Below are 20,422 nucleotides of genomic sequence, written 5' to 3' on the forward strand. Positions count from 1 at the left end.
TCCTGCATTTGACTCCTTTCATCCACTACACCCCGGGCATTACAAATCATTGAATATTGTAAGAGCTTGGATTGTCAGCTTATATGCCCCCTTTATTTATCCTACGGTTCTGACTTAGTGTACAGGGGGAATACTGTAAGAACGCCCCATGTTCTGAATTCTATCATTGTACATTTCAAAAGTGCTGAACAAATTGTAATTCTGACAACGTCCGTCCTAGCTCGCTCATCAATGTCTTTATCGAATGTGAGCTGACCAAGTACTTTGAGGTTGCTCTAAAGGGGAAAGGTGGAATACATGAGTCGGGAGCAGGTTTTCTTACATTGAACAAAGTTCTCTATTGAGGTATTTCTTTCTTCTCAAACAATCCCACACAATCAAGAATGATCTCACAAGGAAAACACAAATCTTCTTCTTTACAGGAACAAGGAACACAAGGTGAGTAACTCTTAACTATAACATAAATTACGGGTGTGTCACCGCCTTAACTATCTGAGGTAGTTTGTCTTCTTCTCCCTTCCGTCAGGTAAGTCCTCTCCTTTCGAGAAGCAATCACTCTTTTTTTTTCTCCATTCTCCCCCACTACCAGTTCCCTCCTCTCTCTTGTAGGGGGAAGAGAATAGGTTATTAGTAGCATCAGCTGTGAATAGGTCATTAGTAGCGTCAGCTGTGCTGACTGGCCAGTCCCAAATTGCCCTGGTCTTTTCTGCCTGTGGGTGTATTTTTCCGTTCCCAGGTATTCCGCTTCGGACAGACCCAGGCAGCATTTTTTTTGATTGTCTGTCAGCCCTGTAGCCTCCAGGCTCACGAGCACTGCCCGCAGTCACTTTGGATGACCACATTCTCTATGTACGCCACTGCGTACGCTTGATGGGGCCGTAGAATGGCATCCATGAGGCGTTGGGCATCCTCACATACTGAAAAAGCCCCTCCGGTGTGGCGAAGGCGGTCTTTGGGCGATCCTCCGGAGCCACCGGCACTTGCCCATATCCCTTGGTCAGATCCAGGGTGGTGATGAACTTGGTCTTTCCCAAACGCTCCAAGAGCTCATCCACGCGGGGCATGGGATACGCATCGAATGTAGAGATGACGTTTACACACCTAAAGTTGTTGCAGAGCCTCATACTACCGTTGGGTTTGGGGACCAGGACTATGGGACTGGACCACTCGTTCGTAGATGGCTCGATCATCCTCAGCATCTCCCTTACCTCGTTCTTAGCGATGACTCGGCATGCCTCAGGAATCCTGTAAGGCCGAATATGCACCTTCTTGCCGGGTTCGGTATGGATATGGTGAAACAGGACATCTGTTTGTCCTGGGAAGGGAGAGAATACCCTGCCGAATTGCATAATCAGCTTGTCCAGCTGTCTCAACTGCTACAGCAGGAGAGTTCAGCCACGGCGCACCTGTAGCGGGGCCTCCTTTTTCTTTGTCCTCCACTGCCATCAAAGCCACACCCTCCTCTCTTCCATGGTACTTCTTCACCAGGTTGATATGATAGAGTTGGACCTTCTTCCTACTGTCAGGTTGCTTGATGCGGTAATTGACTGGTGAGGCCCTTTCCGTTACCTCATAGGGCCCCCTCCACTGTGCCAGCAATCGGTGTTCGGCCGTGGGCACGAGTACCATCACTTTCTCTCCCACGGTGAACTCACTGTGTCGCTGACTTATCATAGGCCCGGCATTGAGTCTGTTGCGCCTTCTCCATATGCTCCTTTATTATGGGCCAAACTGCTGACAGGAGGTCCTGCATCAGGCTAACATGTTCTATCGTCGACCGGAATGGGCTGGGGTGGGCCTCCCAGGCCTCCTTGGCTTAGTCGAGGATCCCTCGACATGGTCTGCCATACAACAATTCGAACGGGGAAAATCCTGTGAACGCCTGGGGTACTTCTCACAGGGCAAACATTAAGTGGGGCAGAAGCATGTCCCAGTTTTTCCCGTCTCTGTACACCACTCTTCTCAACATGCTTTTAATTGTTTTGTTCAGGCGTTCGCACAAACTGTCTGTCTGTGGATGGAATATGCTTGTGCGTATCTGTTGAACCTGGTATAACCGACAGGTCATTTATCAACCAGGACATGAACGGGGTTCCCTGGTTGATTAGGATCATCTTGGGAAGGCCCACCCAGAAGAACAGCATGAACAATTCCTTGGCGATTCCCTTTGATGACATGTTGCGAAGGGGTATAGCCTCAGGGAACTTGGTAGCATAATCTACAACAACCAGGATGTACTCGTGTCCTCTGGCAGATTTTGGGAGGGGTCCATCGAGGTCCATAGCTATGCATTCGAAGGGGGTCTCTATAATGGGAAGAGGAATCAAAGGATTACGCAAGTGTGGCCGTGGGGCCGTATGCTGACATTGATCACACGTCCTACAATACCTGGCCACATCTCGGGTGACACGGGGCCAATAGAACTTCTGCATGATTCTCTTGATCGTTTTGTCCCATGCCAGGTGTCCTCCTAGGACGTGGGAATGGGCTAGCTGTAGGACAGTATCCCTGTATGGTCTAGGCACCATTAGTAATTCCTGTTTTCCCCCCTTTCATTGCACAATCCAACACAAGAGGCCCTGCTTGATTGCATAGTAGGGAAGAGAGGGCTCACCTGATCCATCAACATTTTCCCCGTCAATCAACTTCACAAACCTCATAGCATCCTGTAGGTCTGGGTCTCTATGCTGAGTGGGTGCTGAACTGTCCCTTTAATTCTTGGGGCAGGTTGACCTCGGTAGAGGGGTGTGGAGGTTGTTCCCCATCGGAGGTGCCCGAGGAGAATCCCTTCCAAGTTCCTTCCTCTGACGGGGCTTCAAATACAGTTGAAGTTGAAAGTTTACATACACTTAGGTAGGAGTCATTCAAACTCATTTTTCAACCACTCCACAAATTTCTTGTTAACAAACTATAGTTTTGGCAAGTCGGTTAGGACATCTACTGTGTTTTTGACACAAGTCAATTTTCCAACAATTGTTTACAGACAGATTATGTCACTTATAATTCACTGTATCACAATTCCAGTGGGTCAGAAGTTTACATACACTAAGTTGACTGTGCCTTTAAACAGCTTGGAAAATTCCAGAAAATTATGTCATGGCTTTAGAAGCTTCTGATAGGCTAATTGACATAATTTGAGTCAATTGGAGGTGTACCTGTGGATGTATTTCAAGGCCTACCTTCAAACTCAGTGCAGTCTTTGCTTGACATCATGGGAAAATCAAAAGAAATCAGCCAAGATCTCAAACAAATTGGTAGTCTGGTTCATCCTTGGGAGCAATTTCCAAACACCTGAAGGTACCATGTTCATCTCTACAAACAGTAGTACGCAAGTATAAACACCATGGGACCACGCACCCGCCATACCGCTCAGGAAGGAGGCGTTCTGTCTCCTAGAGATGAACGTACTTTGGTGCGAAAAGTGCAAATCAATCCCAGAACAACAGCAAAGGATGTTGTGAAGATGCTGGAGGAAACAGGTACAAAAGTATCTATATCCACAGTAAAACGAGTCCTATATCGACATAACCTGAAAGGCCGCTCAGCAAGGAAGAAGCCACTGCTCCAAAACCTCCATTAAAATAAGCCAGACAACGGTTTGCAACTGCACATGGGGACAAAGATTGTACTTTTTGGAGACATGTCCTCTGGTCTGATGAAACAAAAATAGAACTGTTTGGCCATAATGACCATTGTTATGTTTGGAGGAAAAAGGGGGAGGCTTGCAAGCCGAAGAACACCATCCCAACCGTGAAGCACGGGGGTGGCAGCATCATGTTGTGGGGGTGATTTGCTGCAGGAGGGACTGGTGCACTTTACAAAATAGATGGCATCATGAGGGAGGAAAATTATGTGGATATATTGAAGCAACATCTCAAGACATCAGCCAGGAAGTTAAAGCTTGGTCGCAAATGGGTCTTCCAAATGGACAATGACCCCAAGCATACATCCAAAGTTGTGGCAAAATGTCTTAAGGACAACAAAGTCAAGGTACTGGAGTGGCCATCACAAAGCCCTGACCTCAATCCTATAGAAAATTTGTGGGCAGAACTGAAAAAGCATGTGCGAGCAAGGAGGCCTACAAAGCTGACTCAGTTACACCCGCTCTGTCAGGAGGAATGGGCCAAAATTGACCTAACTTATTGTGGGAAGCTTGTGGAAGGCTACCCGAAACATTTGACTAAAGTTAAACAATTTAAAGGCAATGCTACCAAATACTAATTGGGTGTATGTAAACTTCTGACCCACTGGGAATGTGATGAAAGATATAAATGCTGAAATCAATTATTCACTCTACTATTATTCTGACATTTCACATTCTTGAAATAAAGTGGTGATCCTAACTGACCTTAAACAGGGAATTTTTACTCTGATTAAATGTCAGGAATTGTGAAAAACTTAAATTAAATGTATTTGGCTAAGGTGTATGTAAACTTCCGACTTCAACTGTATATCCCGTAGCCTCTGGTTGCTCTTTCCTTCCTCTGTCGTGTATAACCCTTCGCAGGTGTCTTCATCAGAGGTTTCCTGGAATAGCTATCGGAGGCATTGGGTCTGTATTTCTTCCTCTGCTCCAGAGGACGAGGCCAAGGCTACGTTTCCTTGTAGGGCTACTACCTCGAGCTTGGACTTGTATTTTTTTCTTTCTCTGCTTTCCTGCCCCCCTGCGGTGGCCCGGGCCTTGGCGTGTGATAGAGAGACCTGATCCCCTTTATACGGTGCGTAAAGTCATTTGCCGAATCTCCTTATATAGGGGACAGTCTCTCCCAATCAATAATGGTACCTTCAGCTGGGATACTTTCCCCACCCTGACTGTACACCTTCCTTTCGGTGGTAGAATGAACAGATTCACGGTGGAATAATAGTGGGTGTCTCCATTGATACAGGAGACGGCTACTTTCTCTGGTAGCAGTGTTGCTGTGGTCACCATCTGCTCCTCCACTAACGTAACCATAATTACGGAGTCGAGAATGGCTACCACGTCTTGTCCTTCTATTCAAACCGGAATCTCTGGGGCTGAGGCTATTTCTGCTACCCAACAGGGGCGATCCTGCCCTCTCGGACAGGGATGCGTGGGGAAGGGCAGCGATGACTCGGTGGCCATGGACTCGTCCTTTCTGGGACATTGTGGGAGACTGGCATTTATAGCACCGACCCTGTTGTGTGGGTGATAATTTCTCCCACGTCAGGAGCGGGTTTGGTTGTTTCTGTGGTGGACGTGCCAGGGTTAATCGGGGAACGATCATCCTTGTCCCCTTTTAACAACTCCCATGTAGATCTGTACATTTCCACGGCCTGGGCTATGTCGCCGGCTGATGACGGGTTTGTTTGCCCCTGACCCTTTTTAAGTCTATGGGTTCCCTCAAAATTCCCTCAAAATCTTGTCCACTACGAGAGTCTCTACGACATGCCCTACTCCCTTTCCGGGTACCAGACACTGTTTCATTAGTCGTAGATCTGGGCTCGCACAGCTTGGTCGGCCATGTAGGTCCATTTATGGAACTTTACAGCTCTATCGCGGGCAGTCAGTTGGTACCGGGACAGAATCTTGGTTTTTAGTCGCCCATAGTCAGCAGCTTCGCGGGGGTCCAGGTCATAGTAGACTTCCTGGGCTATCCCAGTCAAAAGAGGGGCTAACGCTCTTGCCCATTCTGTGGGGGGCCACTCTTCCAAGGTGGCCGTCTTTTCGAATGTTATGATGAAAGCCTCAATATCATCCTCCTTTGAGAGGCGAGGTAAGATGGCGTGAGCAGCCGCTCTCGGCTTCACTCTCAGTTCTTCTCGCCGGCTCAGATGTTGTTGCATGAGTTCTATGGTTGTCTGCTGTGCCGTGATCAACTGTTGTAGTAGAGCGTTATCCATCTTTCTTGAATAGTTCCTCTGATATTTTCATTTTCCTCACTTTTCCTTGTGTAACTCATTCACCTAATTCCCGCATTCTCCACCAATGTGAGCTGACCAAGTACTTTGAGGTTGCTCTAAAGCGGAAAGGTGGAATAAATGAGTCGGGAGCAGGTTCTTACATTGGACAAAGTTCTCTACTGAGGTATTTATTTCCTCTCAAACAATCCCACACAATCAAGAATGATCTCAGAAGGAAAACACAAATCTTCTTCTTTACAGGAACAAGGAACACAACGTGAGTAACTTTGAACTATAACATAAATGATGGGTGTGTCGCCACCTTAACTATCCGTTCGTGGAGAGCCCCCTTCGGGTGGTGGTGCGGATCCGTGGTTGCCATTCCCAATAGGTAGTTTGTCCTCTTCTTCTCCCTTCCGTCCGGTAAGTCCTCTCCTTTGGAGAAGCAATAATTATTTTTGTTTCTCAGTCTCCCCCACTACCGGTTCCCTCCTCTCTCTTGTAGTGGGAAGCGAATAGGTCATTAGTAACGTCAGCTGTGCTTAATTGCCTCTGATCACCTTGACTCACAGGCTGGGCTACTATCCGTGGGACCAGCCTGCCCCCTGGTGGTCCTTCCACAAAATAATTAAGTATTTCCTCTTATCTGCTCGTTGTCCCCTTATGCCATAGTTTGTACATCTCAATTGTCAGTAGAATCCACATTTGTTTATTAAGCAAGTCAGCCATGTTTTTTTTTAAAGACAGTAAATGAGGATGAATGAACTGTTTCGCTGCCAGACAAGGCTCCGCTGAGAGCCAGGTGTAGCTGAAAAGAAAGCTCTGCTGTTGGTACAGCTTTAGGTAGGCCCTAACAGTTTGTGGGCACCGTTTGTCACCGTTAAAGTGCAATGAATATATTGTTTAGTGTTGTGTTGTGTAGAGGCTTTGCTAAATGAGGATGAATGAACTGTTTCGCTGCCAGACAAGGCTCCGCTGAGAGCCAGGTGTAGCCGAAAAGAAAGCTCTGCTATTGGTACAGCTTTATGTAGGCCCAAACAGTTTGTGGGCACCGTTTGTCACCATTATAGTGCAATGAGTGTATTATTTAGTGTTGTGTTGTGTAGAGGCTTTGCTGGCATGCATCCCAATTTTTTGGGGTTGAGTTTGCCCCAACAAGATTTACATGCTAAAATCTCCACTGGGGACTGCGATGTGGTATGGAGCTTGATTTGGCCTCTGCATGACTCCTGGTCTCCACATTTGTGTCACACACTCCATATGGAGCCTCAAACCACATTTTTGGATCAAGCATAAATTGTTTTTTTAAAGTTGCTCCGTGAAGGCAATAACCTGTCTAGCCCCTGCGTTCCGCTAGCGGAACTCCTCCCACATTCCACTGAAAAGGCAGAGCACGAAATTCAAAAAATATTTTTTAGAAATATTTAACTTTCACACATTAACAAGTCCAATACGGCAAATGAAAGATACACATCTTGTGAATCCAGTCAACATGTCCGATTTTTAAAATGTTTTACAGCGAAAACAGCACGTATATTTATGATAGCTCACCACCAAATACAAAGAAGGACAGACATTTTTCACAGCACAGGTAGCATGCACAAAGCCAACCTAACTAACCAAGAACCAACCAAACTAACCAACAAACAACTTCATCAGATGACAGTCTTATAACATGTTACACAATAAATCTATGTTTTGTTCAAAAAATGTGCATATTTGAGGTATAAATCAGTTTTACATTGCAGCTACCATCAGAGCTACCGTCAAAAATAGCACCGAAGCAGCCAGAGCAATTATAGAGACCAACGTGTATTACCTAATTACTCATCATAAAACATTTCTTAAAAATACACAGCGTACAGCAATTGAAAGACACAGATCTTGTGAATCCAGACAATATTTCAGATGTTCTAAGTGTTTTACAGCGAAAACACAATATAACGTTATATTAGCTTAGCACAATAGCAAACATCACAATAGCTCACAATAGCATTGATTCAAGCCAAACATAGCCATTACGTATAAACCACCAAAAGATATTAATTTTTTCACTAACCTTCTCAGAATTCTTCAGATGACAGTCCTATAACATCATATTACACAGTGCATATAGAGTTTGTTCGAAAATGTGCATATTTAGCGGCACAAATCGTGTTATACTATCAGAAAAGTAGCAAAGCTGGCAAGAAAATGGCAGGAGAAATCTTTGAAGAGGCGCCTAATCTAATCAGTAACTATTCCAAAACTTGACTAAAAAATACAGGTTGGACAGCAATTGAAAGACAAATTAGTTCTTAATGCAATCGCTGAATTACATTTTTAAAATTATCGTTACTGCGCAATACAGGCTGCGATAACGCAATGCTATACTGCAAGAAATGGCGTCTCATGCATTTTACTTTTAACAACAGAACAATTAATTAAAAGCATAAAGACTGCTTACTATTAGCTGAGCTTCAATCAGAATCTTGGGCAAGGTGTCCTTTCTTCAAAACAATCGTCTTTTGGCTGAAAGATGTCCTCTTGTCCAGTCGAATTAGCCGCTAAACGTTAGCCACCCACTGGAGAGGTGCCCAACAAATGGAAGCGCATGGCATTGAAATCCCAGAAAATCGCAATAAACTGCTATAAACTGCTATAAGTCGGTTTAAATTAACTACCTTATGATGTCTTTAACACCTATAACGAATAAAAACATGACTGGAGATATAGAAATACTAAAACGAAAGCGTTTGCAGGACGCCATTCTGATGTCTTCATGCGCCAAGCGCACTGTTGAAAAGAACGGTACTTCCGGTTCCACGTCTAATATAAGTTCCCAGATTGCGCAATCGACTCCATTCAAAGTCTCACCGCTTACTGACATCTAGAGGAAGGCGTATGCAGTGCATGTACCCTCATAGCTTGCATGGGGACTTATAAACTGATCTCAGAACAGGGACATGGATTTATGAAATCTCACTCCCTGACAGGAAAAGTGCTGCAGAAGGAGTTCTGTTTCACTCAGAGAAATAATTCAAACGGTTTTAGAAACTAGAGAGTGTTTTCTATCCAATAGTAATAATAATATGCATATTGTACGAGCAAGAATTGAGTATGAGGCCGTTTAAATTGTGAACGATTTTCCCCCAAAGTGTAAATAGCGCCCCCTATCATCAACAGGATAAGTATGAATGCCCTGACTTCTGGAAAGGCCGTATCACCAAAAATGCTGCACGGCCAATGCAGACTTCAGATTGACGTCCCAAGGACCCCGGATAGCAATGGCCTTTATAATTTCTGGTAATCCAGAGGAAGAGGAAGAGAGAGAAGAAAGCGAGATGGTGGATGCGGGTTGGAAGAGCACGCTTGTTTGAAATGGAAAAGTGGTAGCTTTTGATAAATAAGAACATCAAGACGAAGCAGCTGCTTTATAAGTGGTATGCACTGTTGAGTGCTACACCCTGAGAGGTTCATGCTGATTGTGCGGAGATTGTGACAGCCGGTTAAAACTTCTTAAGACTAGGGGGCGACATTTTCGTTTTTGGCTAAAAAACGTACCCATTTGAAACTGCCTATTTCTCAGCCCCTGAAACTAGAATATGCATATAAGTGTCAGATTAGGATAGAAAACACTATGAAGTTTCCAAAACTGTAATTTTTTTGTCTGTGAGTTAAACAGAACTGATATTGCAGGCTAAAACCTGGGGAAAATCCAATCAGGAAGTGACCCTGTTTTTGAAACCTCTCTGTTCCTAAGCATCCCTATTGCCCATTGAAAGGGATATCAACCAGACTTCTTTTTCTATGGCTTCCCTGAGGTGTCAACAGCCTTTAGACATAGTTTCAGGCTTTTATTTTGAAGAATGAGCGTGAAAGGGCACATTGCGTAAGTGGATAGGTGGGGGCTCTCAGAGTGAGTTCTGCGTAACAGAGAAAGGCGGCCATTGTTCCTCCCTGTCCTGGTGAAAAGCCAACTGTCCCGGTTGATATATTATCGAATAGATATTTGAAAAACACCCTGAAGATGGATTATAAAAAACGTTTGACATGTTTCTGTGGACATTCTGGATATAATTTGGGATTTTTGTCGGCGTTGTCGCGAGCGCTCTTTCCGGTGGATTCCTGGGCATAACGCATCAAACTAACAGAGGTATTTGGATATAAAAAATATCTTTATGGAACAAAAGGAAAATTTGTTGTCTAACTGGGAGTCTCGTGAGTGAAAACATCCGAAGATCATCAAAGGTAAACGATTAATTTGATTGCTTTTCTGATTTTCGTGACCAAGTTACCTGATGCTAGGTGTACTTATTGTTTTGTCGAGCGATCGATAAATTTACACAAACGCTTGTATTGTTTTCGCTGTAAAGCATATTTTCAAAATCTGAGACGACAGATGGATTAACAAAAGGCTAAGCTGTGTTTTGCAATATTGCACTTGTGATTTTATGAAATTATATTATATTATATACATGTGGCGCTAGGCTAGGCCTATGCTAGTCAACGTTTCTGATGACAATTATCCCGGATCCGGGATGGGTGGTTCAGAAAGGTTAAATGCCGTCCCTCGAGAAGGCAAGAACAAGATGTATGTCAGGAGAAGTGCAGTATTATCATAAGGAGACATATACTTGGAATATGGAGGAGGAATGGAGGGAAAAAGAGAGGCAGAGGAGGTCTAAGAGAGAGGGGGAGGAAGAAGGTGAGATTGAGTCTGTTAAAAATGGTGGGAAAAGGGAGGTGGTTTGTTAAAGAAGAATGGTAGAAAGTGTAAGCAGAGTGAGCTGAAGACTGGAGGAGAACTGGAAGTGAATGAGGTCGATGTATCGGAGGTGGTAGGTGTGGTGAAGTTCTCGGAGGCCGAGGCTTTTACCGAGGGTCAGCATGAAGATGAGTGTGTGACAGCAGGAGTGACATTTTTGGAAAAGTGGACCCTTGCCTTTTGGCTGATCCATTTGTGGGTGAAAACAGAGTTGGTGCTGTGGAATCGGTGAGGGTAATCAGAAGTGGTCTTGTGATAATTGTTTGTGTTTCTGCTGGTCAGAGGGAGAAGGCTGTGTTAGGCTGTGTGAAGGCTGTGTTAAACGAATGAGGACAAGAAAGGTAAATAGTTTTTCTCCCAAGAAAAGGGTGCCATTGAAAGGAGTGATTACTGGGGTAGCAGTAAATGTAAAAGTTGACCATTTTAAGGGGAAGATTCACAGTGTTTGTGATGCTTGTCGTTTGGTGCGACGCAGACAGGGTGGTGTGAGTGGTGAAACAGAAGAGTCATTATCTGTTCTTTTGAGTTTTGATGTTGAGTCTTTGCCGGACATAGTGATGTTAGGATATATAAGTTATCCTGTATGAGCTTTAGTGTCCGAATACATTACATTGTTACAGGTGTCAAGCTTATGGGCAAGTGGCAGCAGTGTGTAGGAGGAAGGTTCCTAGGTGTGAGAAGTGTGCAGAAGGGCATGACACAAAGGAATGTGTAGCATTGGGGAAAGTAGTAATATGTGTTCATTGTAGGGGTGCCAATGGGGCTGGGGATCAGAAATGTTTGTGTGAGAGAGGCAGGTTGAGGTTTCCAGTGTTAGAGTAGTGCAGAAGTTGTCATATGCTGGGGCAGTGAAGAAAGGAGAGGAAGATGGGTCAAGGGGGAGGGGTCCTGAGAGGAGGGGTGTGAGTAGTAGATCTGTACCAGTACATAGGGATAGGTCAACAAGTGATATATGTTTCAGCAAGATTGGATTTTTAGCATTTATAGCAATGGTTATCACCTGTACTGCAGGGATGGAACGTAAATCACATTAAATTGAGGTTGTGGTGGCAGCTGCAGAGAGGTATTTGGGTGTGCGAGACTTGACACCAGAAGAGTTACATGGTGTGATAAGTGGTGGTGTCCCATCCTTTCATGTTGTTGGCCTGAGGTAGGACTAAATAGATGTAAATAGTGGAGTAGGGTGGTGTTATTTTGAAGAAATTGTGAGTGTAGTGTTAAAATTAGAAGGTAGGGTATTTGTTTGTTTATTTACTTTTTTCAAGCAAAGTATAAGGAAGGTGGCGGTAGGTGGCGATAATGCAACATTTATTGGATGCCAACCGCCGTTAAACCTCATCGAAGAAGAAGGAAAGGAGGAGGAAAAGAGAGGATCAACTCGGCGGCAAATCTGTCTCCCCCAGCAGGTTGCGTTATTTTTCGTTGTTTCGCCCACCAAGCAAGTCGTTTTGTATGTAGGTCAATGATAATGTCGAATTTGGTCAACTAAAATATGAATGCCTTATATGCTACGTGAGGTTTATTTGATCGAATATAAGTTTCGTAATGCTTAAATTGTTATGAGTGTACAGATATTAGTAGGACACGTGACATCCCGGCAACTTTGAGAAAAAAACACTTTTTATTGGAGTTGCCTCGAGATGGTCATGCATATTCATTCATGTGATGAGGCAGTAGCATAGCATAGAAAGGATAGGCGGGAACTAGACAGCCCCTTTGTGGACAACAACTCCCATTTTTAGGGCGGAGAGACATGTATCTTGTCAGCATATCCATTATCTTTGGCTAAATACAAACGAGATAATTCCGTGTTGAAATGGATTGAGATTACGTCAACTAAGAAACAATATATTTTTAGCCACACCTATCAGTCATTGAGATATATATGAATAATTATATGTTCGTGGATTTCATTTTTTTTTTTTTTAGCTCGGTAAGTAACGTTAGCCATAGAAGTAGCTTGGGTAGGGTTGTTATTGTGCTTGTGCATTCTAAATGGCCACCTAGTTACTTGATTGATAATTTATTATCTGAGTTAATTCAGGGCACGAGAGGAGTTGGAAATGTGACATTTCGCAATGCCTAATTTTACACACCCATCATGTATAGCTAGCTTTTCAGACAATATGCTGAACAATAGACGATTCAGTTGTGTCACATGACGTTTTTATTTGTATTATTTGGTTATCCCTGAATAGCACGTAACGTTAGCGAGTCTACATTTTAGTCTCCAACAGACTTTGTAGTGTATTGGGCTAGGCTTGGTGCTGGTTAGGGAAGGGTTAAGTGCTATATGCATTACCTAACAATGTTAGCTAATTTGATTCCGAGAAAATATTGCTGTTCTTTCAACAGCTCTCTCATTTTAGGTATCCCAACATTAGGTTTACAGTGTTAATGTTCCTACAACCTGCACCAGAACACTGTGCTTCTTAGTTAGGCTATTTATTTTGTGCATAATCTCTCTTTACTTTGTAGGTGTAAACTGTATTTACTTTGGAATCATATTATTATACGGAACAAAAATATAAATACAACAATTTCAATGATTTTACTGAGTTACAGTTCATATAAGGAAGTCAGTCAATTTAAATAAATGAACTAGGCCCTAATCTATGGATTGGGCATGTGCACAGCCATGGGTGGGCCTGGGAGGACATGGGCCCACCCAATTGGGAGCTGGGCCCACTCACTGGGGAGCCAGGCCCAGTCAATCAGAATCAGGTTGTGACAAAGTATTGTGACAAAACATAGTATTGTGACAAAATAGTGGATTTTTATTCTCCCCAGCTCAAGGTTAATATGCCACACCTGTCAGGTGCATGGGTTATTTTGTCAAAGGAGAAATGCTCACTAACAGGGATGTAAACAAACTTGTGCACAAAATTGGAGAGTAATAAGCTTTTTGTGTGTATGGAACATTTCTGTGGAAAAAGAATTCCGCTCATGAAACATGGGACAAACACTTTACATGTTGTGTTTAATATTTTTGTTCACTATACATCTAACATAACCATACACATTGCTTGTCTGAAACAGTAAAAAAAAATCCAGAGTCCAGGCTAGCACAACACCCAGCCTAAATGCTGGCATCACATCTATGCATTTGGCAGCTGTTGCAAAGTCTCTGAGGTTGAAAAACAGCATCATTTGTAAAAATTGTTATTGGTAAGTCCATTGTGTCTCCCCTCCAGCCATGACTCTGAGCATGTCTCCGGCTGCGGTGTGCCAGTGCTTTACGCTGGTGTCACTGTGCACATCCATCGCCGACCCAAACTGGATCCAAGTCATGAACAACACTGACCCCGGAGGCAAACAGCTCATCTATGGTGTGGCTTTCATACTGCATGCTCCCCAGAACCTCACTGACACAGGTAGGGCTAAGACTGGATGTGGAAGAAGTGTTGTACTGAGGATTGTCTTTTCACTCTTATCAAGTTTTATTGGTCGTATGTACACATGGTATACACCGTCCAACGAAATGCTTGCTTGCAGGTTCCTTCTCGACAATGCAACATCAATAAGAAATAAAATAATATAAACAAAGTAAATCAGTAGAATATAATAAACATTTTAGCAAAAGTATAATACAGGAAGACAATATTTAAAGTCCAATATTTACATGTGTTTTGGGGAAAGGATGGATTTGGGGACAAGTGTCATGTTGACACTGTTAAAATGTGCTCACGCTATGTCTGATAACATGTGTCTCTATTCTATTCTTCTATGTTTGCATTGTCCATATGCAATTGTGTGTATTCCCTGCTTGAGCACACTAGTCTGTGAGCAGCTGTGGGTGTACTGTAAATGTCTATACAGTGCCTACGGAAAGTATTCAGAACCCTTGACTTTTTACCCATTTTGTTACGTTACTCTTATTCTAAAATTGATCAAATAAAAAATGTACACACAATACCCCATAATGACAAACCGAAAACAGGTTTTTAGATTTTTTTTGCAAATGTATAAAACAGAAATACCTTATATAAGTATTCAGACCCTTTGCTATGAGACTCGAAATTGAGCGCATGTGCATCCTGTTTCCATTGATCATCCTTGATGTTTTTACAACTTGATTGGAGTCCACCTGTGGTAAATTCAATTGATTGGACATGATTTGGAAAGGCACACACCTGTTTATATCAGGTCCCGAAATTGACAGTGCATGTCAGAGCAAATACCAAGCCATGAGGTCGAAGGAATTGTCTGTAGAGCTCCTAGACAGGATTGTGTCGAGGCACAGATCTGGGAAAAGGTACCAAAACATTTCTGCAGCATTGAAGGTCCCCAAGAACACAGTGGCCTCCATTTTTTAAATGGAAGAAGTTTGGCACCAAGACTCTTCCAAGAGCTGTCCGCCTGGCCAAACTGAGCAATCGGGGGAGAAGGGCCTTGATCAGGGAGGTGACCAAGAACCCGATGGTCACTCTGACAGAGCTCTAGAGTTCTTCTGTGGAGATGGGATAACTTTCCAGAAGGACAGCCATCTCTGCAGCACTCCAACAATCAGACCTTTTATGGTAGAGTGACCAGACGGAAGCCACTCAGTAAAATACACATGACAGCCCGCATGGAGTTTGCCAAAAGGCACCTAAAGACTCTCAGACCATGAGAAACAAGATTCTTTGGTCTGATGAAACCAAGATGAAACTTGGTCTGAATGCCAAGCGTCACGTCTGGAGGAAACCTGGCACCATCCCAACGGTGAAGCATGGTGGTGGCAGCATCATGCTGTGGGGATAATTTTCAGCGGCAGGGACTGAGAGACTAGTCAGGATCGAGGCAAAGATGAATGGAGAGATATACAGAGAGATCCTTGATGAAAACCACCTGCTCCAGAGCACTCAGGAACTCAGACTGGGACGAAGGTTCACCTTCCAACAGGACAACGACCCTAAGCACACAGCCAAGACAACACAGGAGTGGCTTCGGGACAAGTCTCTGAATGTCCTTGAGTGGCCCAGCCAGAGCCCGGACTTGAACCCGATCGAACATCTCGGGACAGACCTGAAAATTGCTGTGCAGCAATGCTCCCCATCCAACCTGACAGAGCTTGAGAGGATCTGCAGAGTAGAATGGGAGAAACTCCCCAAATACAGGCGTGCCAAGCTTGTAGCGTCATACCCAAGAAGACTTAAAGCTGTAATCGCTCCCAAAGGTGCTTCAACAAAGTACTGAGTAAACGGTCTGAATACTTACAGTACCAGTCAAAAGTTTGGACACACCTACTCATTCCAGGGTTTTTCTTTATTTTTTACTATTTTCTACATTGTAGAATAATAGTGAAAACATCAACTATGAAATTACACATATGTAATCATGTAGTAAACGAAGTATTAAATAAATGAAAATATATTTTATATTTGAGATTCTTAAAAGTAGCCACCCCTTGTTTTGATGACAGCTTTGCACACCCTTGGCATTCTCTCAACCAGCTTCATGAAGTAGTCACCTGGAATGCATTTCAATTAACAGGTGTGCCTTGTTAAGTTCATTTGTGGAATTTCTTTCCTTAATGTGTTTGAGCCAATCAGTTGTGTTGTGAGTAGGTAGGGGTGGTATACAGAAGAGAGCCCTATTTGGTAAAAGACAAAGTCCATATTGTTGCAAGAGCAGATCAAATAAGCAAAGAGACACGACAGTTCATCATTACTTTAAGGCATGAAGGTCAGTCAATCCAGAACATTTCAATAACTTTGAAAGTTTCTTCAAGTGTAGTTGCAAAAACCATCAAGCACTATGATTTTAAACTGGCTCTCATGAGGACTGCCACAGGAAAGGAAGATCTAGAGTTACCTCTGCTGCAGAGGATAAGTTCATTAGAGTTACCAGCCTCAGAAATTGCAGCCCAAATAAATGCCTCACAGAGTTTAAGTAACAGACACATCTCAACATCAACTGTTCAGAGGAGACTGCGTGAATCAGGCCTTCATGGTCGAATTTCTGCAAAGAAATCACTACTAAAGGACACCAATAATAAGAAGAGACTTGCTTGCGCCAAGAAACACGCACAATGGACATTAGACCTTGGTCTGATGAGTCCAAATTTGACATTATTGGTTCCAACCGCCGTGTCTTTGTGAGACGCAGAGTAGGTGAACGGATGATCTCTGCTTGTGTGGTTCCCACCGTGAAGCATGGAGGACGAGGTGTGATGGTGTAGGGGTGCTTTGCTGGTGACACTGTCTGTAATTTATTTAGAATTCAAGGCACACTTAACCAGCATGTCTACCACAGCATTCTGCAGTGATACGCCATCCCATCTGGTTTGCGCTTAGTGGGACTATCATTTTTTTTCAACAGGACAAATACCCAACACACCTCCAGGCTGTATAAGGGCTATTTGACAACGAAGGAGAGGGATGGAATGGTGTATCAGATGACCTGACCTCCACAATCACCTGACCTCAACCCAATTGAGATGGTTTGGGATGAGTTGGACCGCAGAGTGAAAGAAAAGCAGCCAACAAGTGCTCAGCATATGTGGGAACTCCTTCAAGACTGTTGGAAAAGCATTCCAGGTGAAGCTGGTTGAGAAAATGCCAAAAGTGTGCAATGCAGTCATCAAGGCAAAGGGTGGCTACTTTGAAGAATATAAAATATATTTTGATTTGTTTAACACTTTTTGGTTACTACATGATTCCATGTGTTATTTTGTAGTTTTGATGTCTTCACTATTATTCTACAATGTAGAAAATAGTACAAATAAAGGAAAACCCTTGAATGAGTAGTTGTGTCCAAACTTTTAACTGGTACTGTGTGTAACTGTCATATTTCAGTTGTGTTTCTAAGAAATTTGCCAACATTTCTACAAACCTGTTTTTGCTTTGTCATTATGGGGTATTGTGTGTAGATTTTTTTTTCTCCCCCTGATCAATTTAATACATTTTAGAATAAGGCTGTATCGTAACAAATTGTGGAAAAAGTCAAGTGGTCTGAATACTTTCCGAATGCACTGTATGTGTGCGTTCCCTCCCTGCAGGTCCCCTGGGTGGCGTAAATGGCTGGGGGGTGTGGCTGCTCTATGCCCTGGCGGCTCTGTGCTACAGTGCTGTCCTGCTCTCCAGCTCCTCCTTCCTATTGGACTTCCTGGGGACTGGGATGTCCCACCCTCGACTGGTGGTGTTACTCCACATCTCCACAGGTAACCTAACTTCTCTGTCTCTCATTTTTATTTTTCTCTCTTCCTCCTCTTGTTCTCTTTTGCTGTCTTTATCTGTTTTTTGTGTCTCACTCACTGAGGGCTTATCACAATACTGTCATCACTTGAAGAAGAATGCACTCACAGGTCTCTCAAAATGAACACTCATAGAATGACGAGCCATGTTTGCTGAGCCATGTTAGCTTACATCACTCTCTGCAGTTCTCTCTGGGATTAATTAGTATGTCATTCTCTCTCTCTCTTACCCACTCTCTCTATTTTCTTCCTTCCTCTCTCCCCAGTGGTTCTCCTCCTGTCTGTTCTGGGAGTGTGTGGGGCCTGCCTGTACATCATCCACTGCAACCTTCAGGAGGGCAAGTTTGGGCCACTGTGGGAATGGGTAGGGGGCTGGACCTGGCCTTGGTCTGGCTCCAGGAGCCAGGGAGGGGCGGCAGGGATGAAGCCTTACCCAGGGGAGAGCTTCTACATCACCATGCTGGGCCTGCTCTTCTCCTGCCTGGCCGGTGTGATCAGCCTGAGCAGCCTGGGGGACCCCACCTCCACCCAGAGGGACTACACAGCTGTGGTGGAGTGGGACGACAGTGACACAGAACCCCTTACCCCCAGGGAGCAGGGAGTGGGACAGTCTGACGAAGAGGAGGGGGTAGGAGACGTGTTGCCTGAACTGACTCAGGGGGAGGTGGGTGGAAGTGGAGACTGCTAAAGGGGTTTATTGGACCACTACAGGGGTAAAGGTTTGAATGTGTGGCCCAAAATGGCTTAGTTTCGGACTAGAATGCAAACCAGGATCACACCACACATGGCCTGTAACAGACTTAATTAGACAGCAGTGCTGGCGCCTGCCCTGGTCATGTTTTGAATCCCTATTGCTTCACTAGACCAAGCTGGTGGAATCCAGTCAGGAGCCAAAAAAGAGACCAGATACGTTTCCTAATGTTGTTTTAATGTTTGTCTGCCTAAAACATGCCTTCTCGGGGTATGTACAGTTGCACAACATCAAGTCAATAACCCATTTACCCATTTTTCCTTGTGGGAGTTTATGCCCAGCGTCTCACACTTGACTCGACCAAGATAAATCGTTATTTGGCTAGCTGTGATATTTGGAAAAGTGTGACAAGAATGTAACACGGTTAAGCTATTTCTGTCTGTGTGACCAGGGAAAGTGAGAGTCTGTATGTTATAATCGATGTGTGACGCAAATTATATGCCCTTCCTGCTCATCAATGGGAACAAGCTTTGACCCTGTTCACATTACTGCAAAATAACCACTGGGGAATGTTCCGGATCAGCGAATGGTTTGTAACAGTTCAGAACCAGAAAATATGTTCAATGAGCAGAAGTTCAGACTGCTCAACATTGCGATCCTAACATAGCTCATGTTTGTACAATCACCTACTCTCCTCTTCTAGTTAACATAGAAATCCCTAGGGGAAGGTTTTTCTGATTCTTTTAACAGGTTGTTTTTTAACGTATGCATTATTTTAACTTCTTAAACCCTTTGCACAGTCTTCCATAGTGACACTTTAAGTTTCCCAAATGGTGGAAACAAATCACAGATTTCTATGGAAGATTTACCTGAAGTGTACTGAAACTGGAGTTTCCTTTGAGAAATTCAATTTAAAAAGCCCATTTGGCTTCTATTGTGGCCACTATGGCTTTAATCACAAATTGAGGAACTATTTATTAGCATGGTTGTTTACTACTATAGGAAAGATTGAGTGGGGATATGAAGTCTTTCCTTTCCACAGTAGGTAGTGTAAATACATGGCTCTTTCCTTTAAATGACTTGCTATCTAATCATATTTGAATATGATGTATTAAATATTTGATGTGCTTAAATATTTATTGTTTCATAAAATGACACTGCTATTGGTCACAAGATACCTCAGATCACTGTGAAAATATATCCCGGTTTGGCATCTTTAGACGTCTACATTACAGCACAAACCACTGTATGTATGCTTATCCTACTTGAAGGTAACCAATAAGACAAGCTCCTTGATGGTGCTTGGTTGCATGTGACGGTAGGACCATGGATATTGACTTGATAAATTAAGATGGCTGCCTAGAATCAGGTTTTCCTTACCCGCTTATACCCTCAAGGCCTGTTTCCTGGACACAGGTTAATCTTAGTCCTGGACTAGAAAACATTTTCGATGGAGATTGTTTTTAGTTCAAGACTAGGCTTAATATGTGTCCGGGAAACCGTCCCTCAATCTTTTCCTCAGGTACATAGGAAGACATTCCTTCTCTTATTCCAGGGTCACAGTCCCATCTCTATGAATCAGACTTTTCATTGTTGTTGTTTATGATGCTATTTATTCATTAAACTATTTTTGCGTATTTGTAAAACATGTGTACATGCATTTTCTTTCTGTTCCAGAACAGAAGTGTCCAGTCCAGTTACTCTCATTCCCACTCATCTGCTGCATGTGTTGGTGTCCGTCATCTCTGCCTCGAGGTTAATTTCCAACCAACATCATCAGGAAATGGTCTTCATCCAAAACCACAAGATGACCACACATGACCAGGTATTAACTTAGAATGTACATGGTAATTATCCAGTAATAACCTACAGTATGAATTACTTGTTTTCTTTGGGATTCATTTAAACAAGCCCCCACAACAGGCACCATTTGGTACTTGGTTAT

At 43.5% G+C, this 20,422-nt stretch overlaps 1 protein-coding gene across 1 annotated transcript; it reads left to right on the plus strand.

The window, feature by feature from the left end:
* The first annotated feature begins 13,629 nt into the window (after positions 1 to 13,629).
* LOC120021665 lies at positions 13,630 to 20,123 on the plus strand. The gene is made up of 3 exons (XM_038965486.1): positions 13,630 to 13,983; positions 17,592 to 17,753; positions 18,053 to 20,123. Exons 1-3 carry the CDS (start codon positions 13,806 to 13,808, stop codon positions 18,472 to 18,474), a joined length of 762 nt encoding a protein of 253 aa, XP_038821414.1. The 5' UTR covers positions 13,630 to 13,805; the 3' UTR covers positions 18,475 to 20,123.
* Positions 20,124 to 20,422: the final 299 nt, after the last annotated feature.

This window comes from Salvelinus namaycush, chromosome 26 (assembly GCF_016432855.1).
Source record: "Salvelinus namaycush isolate Seneca chromosome 26, SaNama_1.0, whole genome shotgun sequence".
Lineage (NCBI taxonomy): Eukaryota > Metazoa > Chordata > Actinopteri > Salmoniformes > Salmonidae > Salvelinus > Salvelinus namaycush.